This window comes from Marmota marmota, unplaced genomic scaffold (assembly GCF_001458135.2).
Source record: "Marmota marmota marmota unplaced genomic scaffold, marMar, whole genome shotgun sequence".
NCBI classification, from domain to species: Eukaryota; Metazoa; Chordata; class Mammalia; order Rodentia; family Sciuridae; genus Marmota; species Marmota marmota.
The window spans coordinates 8,949,752-8,955,998 of NW_026000164.1; the positions used below are offsets into that span (position 1 = coordinate 8,949,752).

The 6,247-nt window shown below is 44.2% G+C and overlaps 1 protein-coding gene across 1 annotated transcript; it reads right to left on the reverse strand.

Annotated features, from left to right (window-relative positions):
• Positions 1 to 920: 920 nt before the first annotated feature.
• Positions 921 to 1,862, reverse strand: LOC107149097 (olfactory receptor 6V1). The gene has a single exon (XM_015493873.1). The coding sequence runs from the start codon at positions 1,860 to 1,862 to the stop codon at positions 921 to 923; it is 942 nt and encodes a 313-aa protein (XP_015349359.1).
• Positions 1,863 to 6,247: the final 4,385 nt, after the last annotated feature.

A 6,247-nucleotide genomic window follows, 5' to 3' on the forward strand; every position in this document is an offset into this window, starting at 1 on the left:
CCTGAAAGCTTTGTCATTGTGCCAATGGAGATTTATCTTATTTTCATGTATGTCGTTTTTTCTGTATTTCTCATGCACAAGGGGGCCTGATGCTTCATGTCCGCACAATGTCCACCTTGTATTCAGTGTGTCCCTGAATCTGTCCTCAGCCTCAGCCTGGTTCTTCTCACATCATGTGCTCTTGAAAACCCCCAAAAGTCATCTTGCATTTCCTCTGATGAGGCTGCCATAGACCACCATGGAAATGCTCCTCATTCCACAGGAAATAGCCTTTATTTTTTAACTAGCCTGAGTTTCGTAGGGATGAGGATTTTGTGCACCTTCTTTAACTTTTTATCTTGTATCTATTATAGTGCCTGACAAGTAGAGTAAATCTGGTTAAATATATAAATAAACAGGTAACTGATTATATAAATAATTGCACACACACAGAGAAAATAATTTGTTTTGGTCAATTTTACTTTTCTGTTTAATCCCATGTAACCCAAGCACTCACGATGCAAAAAGTCATCAATGAGGCACACACAGTGGTAGATAAGCACACTTTAAAAACACATACATGCCCATAAATACAAACGCACATGAGCCTGGGTGATAGCTCTTGGTTAGAGAACACTTCCTGGCTTCTCTTCCTTGAAAGCAAAGGCCATGTACTTAGCTTGTATCGAAAATCCTGAGCTGACTCCCAGGTTCTGGGCTACCTACAGAGTTCTTATAGCTTACAGGGATTGTGGATGCACTTTGATGGTGGGCTATGACAGCTTCAGGCCAGATATCATAGCACTGAAAATCACTGTAGTTAGTATTCAGAGGCACAAAGGAAAAATCCAAAGAAACTGGACAATGGCTTCCCATCCAGCCAGGTACTCTGCTGCCTCCTCCCCGAACTGCTTTTGAGAGCCTGGTCAGGTCTCTGGTGCTCAGGATAATGCCTCTTGAAGGCCTTTCAGCCTCTGCATCTGTCCCCGTAGGACTGCCTTCACTGCCTCATTGCGGAAGGTAAAGATAAAGGGGTTGAGGAAGGGGGTGAGGATGGCCGTTACCAAGGCTACAACCTTATTGACTTCCACAGAATGTGCTTTGCCAGGCCTGATGTACAGGAAGATGGTGCTACTGTAGCCAATGAAGACCAGGGTGAGGTGAGAGCCACATGTGGAGAAAGCCTTCTGGCGGCCACTAGCCAAGGGAATGCGCAGCACAGTGCTCACAATGTAGCCATAGGAAATGAGAGTCACCAGGAAGGAGCTGAGGACAAAGGCCAGGGCCATGATGAAATCCCAGATTTCCAGCAGGTGGGTGTCAGAGCAGGACAGCTGCAGAAGAGGTGCATTGTCACAGAAGAAGTGGTTAATGACGTTGCCATGGCAATAGTTGAGAAGAGCTCGGGAGAGGACAGTGGGTACCATAGCTAGGAATGGAGTTGCCCAGGCAGCCCCAGCCAGTCGGACACACATAGCCCATCTCATCAAGGTTCCGTAGTGCAGTGGGTGGCAGATGGCCACAAAACGGTCCAGGGCCATATCTGACAGAATGAGGAAGGAGGTGGAACCCAGGGAAAAGTAGAAGTAGAACTGGACCATGCAGCCAGTGAAGGAGATGACTGCGTGAGAGGCCAGCAGATTGGAGAGCATCCTGGGAACCACAGTCATGGTCACCAAGGTCTCTAGTAGGGAAAAGTTTCCCAGGAAGAAGTACATGGGAGTATGCAGGTGAGTGTCAGCTATAACCATGACTATGATGAGGGTGTTTCCCAGGAAGGCGATGAGATACAACATGAGGAAAGGTCCATACAGGAGAACCTGTAGCTCACCAAAAGAGGAGAAGCCCAAGAGCACAAATTCAGTGTGGCTCAGATTCGCCATGATCCAGGGCTTGTATCTCTGTATGTAAGAGAAACAAGAAACCCAGATGGAAAGAGGAATCATGGACCCTGACACCATGGACCAGAGATAGGCAGGAACAGAGACAAGGAACAGGAAGAGGAAGCCAAGGAGCCAGCTGGTGATGAACAGGAGGACATAGAGCAAACACAACAGAACAACAAAGGGAATATGAGAATCACCCAGAAACAGGGAGCAGGGAAGGTGTGGCCAGCCATTGATAAGGGGAGGGAAATCAGGAACAGAGTAAGAAAGAAAGCAGGGCAACAGACACTGACATTTAGAGAGAGAACAAGAAGGGAATAAAAGGGAAATAAACAGACAAGGAATCGAGGATCACCAAAATGGGGGGTGGGGACAGAGAGAGATGAGGAGACATGGAAGGAAAGAGGGAAGATTAGGGAAAATCATCCAGAACCCCATGGAGGTTGGTGATGGGACCCTGTGCCATGCCCCAGAAGCTCTGCACCAAGACCCTTTGAAAGGACCCCTGGAAATCTCTCTGCACTGTCTTCTAAAGACTCTCACTTGTCCACATCTTGCAACTATGGCCTTCACTTGTCCTCCTTTTACAGCTATGGCCTTGAAATTAGCAAAAAGTCAGTGTTTTGTGTTGATAAATTAGTTTTTCTTAGTTACCCTCTGGTATGTGCTTGCACACATTAAAGATAGAAAGGACACAAGAGTCTGGGGTATACCCATGGAATCCAGGCAGCTGCTTTTGCAGTGCCAGCCAGGTCGTCAGGGATGTTCCTGATGGCCTTCTATGCTACTGTGGTGTCCCTTCTCTTTCCCTTCATGGTACAAAGCATGAGCTATGGGCGGGTGTTTTGTAGCTGGGGCAGGGGGGAATATCTGTGTTGAATTCTGCATCCAACTCTTATTTGCTGTGGACCAGAAAACTGCTCCTCTTTTATTGACTTCTTCAATGACTCTTTCCAGGGACAAAATGAAGATAGGGTTACTGTAAATACTAGGGTTACTGTAAACATTAAATAAGTAAGTCACTTGATACAGTCATTTACATGTACTGTACTAAGAATTCAACAAATAAATGTTGGGTCTTTTTTTCATTGTTCTTAATTTAGTCATTGCTAATGAAGCTTAAATTTGCTTGGTCCACCAGCTCTCCATACTACCTTAGTGGCAATGTGTGCGTGGTGTACAGTGTTAGATACTAAAAGGATATTGTGAAACATTTTAAACCCAAAAGCACATAAGCATCAACAAGCCTATTAGGAATGGAGAGAGCAAAGCTGTATACGGGTAACTCTTCTCCTTTCCAGGCTCCCTAAAATCTTCATTTGAGGTGGTGTCCCAGAAACCTAGAAATAGCATTCCAATTTAAAGAAGGCTTCTACCTTTGTCATTGACAAACCTTAACAGTAAGTCAATTCTACACCCAGCATTGACCAAATCCAAAATCAATCCTGAGTCTGTACTAATGTGAACCTGATGGATGTACAAACAAGCCACTCACCTTAGCCAAAGAGCTGAGTCTTCTCCTTGTGCTTCTCTCATTTAGACACCTATGCCCGGAGTCTCCTAACAGGTTCACTCTGTGACGTGGGTAACATAACATATGCCATCATTGCCCTTTATTGGCATCTTGAAGCTGGCAGGGTAGCACAGGGCTTCATGCATGGCTGGGCAGGGAAGGCACTGCTGGTAGAGTGAGTTGGTGAACCAAATAACACCAGTGCTTATGTTGAACTCCAAATTCAAGTTTAACGTATCTCACTACAAAGCTCAGGTGGGAAGTGGGGACAGTGGTGTGGGTCTGGGAGAGAGAGGAAAGAAGTGCTTTGAGAGATCAGAGAGGAAAAGGGCTGTTTCTTATCTCCCAAGGATGTGTGTTCTTGGTTCTATCTGCCAGTCTCCAGGACCTTGGTTTCTTGATGCTGGTTAGAACTGAGCTCATGCTGGATGGGAGCTTGCTCTCCAGCAGAGCGTTCTCTGTGGGAATGAGGGGAAGGCAGGGAGCCTCCTGGGACTGCTGAGATGCTGGTGATGCTCCTTAGGTTAATGAGAGTCCCGTGCTCTGATGAAGTGACATTGCCAAGGTGATCTGAGTGAAGACAGGGTAGAAGGGCTTAGACTCAGTTCCAAGGCAAGGCATACCTCTTGGCAGTCTCTTTCCTCCTGGGACAATGGAGAGAAAATGAGGATACAGTGAAAAGTTACAAAGGATTTTCCCCCATAGAAGTGAAATTTGAGCAAATTGGGTAAATGGCTAGGGCTAGATTTAGAATTTCCATTTGGAAATTTGTCTCCTTCCCAGATCCAGGTATGTGGGATCTAGGGAGATAGGGCATAGAGGTTCTGAACAATGGTGCCCACGTTTTTAGTTCTCCCAAGTGTTATTTGAAGAAGTTTGGTGATCAATACCATAACTGTGGAGGAGACCTCTAAAATGTTGGTTGGTTGGGAAAGAAGTATATGTGATCTACTGAACTCACCTCTTTTTGTTGGTAGTGAAGGGAGAAGGAAAGGATTGGATGACTGACTCTAGGTGTTTGGATCCTTAATTTCTTTGTATGTTGCAGGAATCCTCTGTTTTTATGGTGGGCTTGGGCTCTGAAAGCTTCACATTGCTGCTCTGATCCCGTACATCTCTTGTTTTTCTGCATCCAATCTCCAACTTTCTCCTGCACATCTCTGCATATTTTCATTGCTGGCAGAGAGTGGGAGTTGACCTCCTTGCCTCCAGCAAGCTAACACTCAGGGTAGGGTTCTGTCATCCTTGCTAGCAGGAATCTTAGGATAGGAGGTAACAACAACCCCAGTTGATGGGAGAAGAGGTGACTTTCTAGTTATCTTTTGCTACCTTCAAACAGTGGTTTAAGACTCAGTGACTTTATTATGTCTCCCAATTATTTTCCATTGATGCTACATGTCTACCAATCGTTGCCCAGGAACCCGACTCTGCTCATGATTATTGCACAGGGCCCATGATGATGGAAGCTCCATTTTAGCACACTCTTCCATGACCCTTTGAAAGAAAGAGAATGGTGAATTGAAAGCTGGTCCTTCAAGCTTATTCTTAAAGTGATTTGTGTCACTTCCATCCATAGCTCTCTGGCTCAGGCAAGTCCTCAGGAGGACAGCAGTGATGGGTGAACAATAACTGAGCATTGCAGTATTTCTTTTCTTTCCTTTTTTTTTTTTTTTTGAAATTTTCTCTTCTTTGTGATTTTTAGGTTTGACTTATCAAGTAATATAGATAATTTCCGTTGCACAGTCCCTGTCATTGTCGAGCTAAGAATATTCGAAATGGGCATTGCATTAGCATGCTCTCTCCCTCTGTCCTTCTTGGTCCCCTATGTCCTCCTTCTTCCCTCATTCAGGTTGTCCTGGACACATGTATTGCATTGACAGAATATCTGGAACAAACCCTAACCTTGGCCCGACACCCTATGCTTCCAAAAATCTAAATTCCAGATGGTTCAAATAGATTTTAATATAACATGTAACAAATAAGAATTTTTCCTTTTTAATTAATTTAGGAAATGAATATAGGCTTTTTCTAAGGAAAACACAGATCCCAAGAGACTAAAAACCTGTGAAATGTAAATGCATAAGAATAAAATATTTATACTTGATAAGAACAAAATGTAAAAATTAAAAACATGTGAAGTAAGGTTTATTTCATTTACACACAAAATCATCTTGAAAACCAGTAAATTCATTAAAGAGGAATATAAACATTTCTATAAATTAGAAAAGGCATTTTACATTGTTCACAATTAAAATTAAAGAAAACTTAAGCCAAGCCCTGTAGTACAGGCCTACAATCCCAAGTACTTGGAAGGTCCTGGCAAGAGAATCACAAGTTCCACTTAGTCAGATTCTGTCTTGAAACACAAAACAAAAAAGGGTTGAAAATTAACCAGAATATTTTTTGAGTAATTGGTAACTGTTGCTTTTGACAGGGTGTTGGAGTGTTGGAGCACATTCTTACACTAGTGATGAAGGGGATTCATAGACCATATTTGATGAAGACTGGTATTACCGTACATTATACAAACATGCACACACACACAATTACAATTAGGGAATCATTTTGAAAAGGAAAGTGGGCAGTTGGAATAATCCCCATTGTAGCATAAAGGAGATGTGAGGGTGTGGGCATTTACACCCCTGCACCAATAAGGCCTTGGAAGCCCACTGTCTCTGATGAGGGGCTGTAATATTGGGGAGCATTCCTCTTTGGGGTTGATTTCTGGGGAGACCCTCCAGGGTGGCTGGGGCAGTGAGTACCTTGGTCCTCCCCGACAGCAGCATCCGCCCTGGCAGGGCACCTGCCGAGGTCAGGGGAGGCATCTGCAGGAGAGTGATATATCCTGGTGTCTGCAAGTGCTTAGGCA

What these genes read in the sequence shown, in the direction of transcription:
- LOC107149097 (XM_015493873.1), bottom strand. Translation starts at nt 1,862, where the DNA reads ATGGCGAATCTGAGCCACACTGAATTTGTGCTCTTGGGCTTCTCCTCT.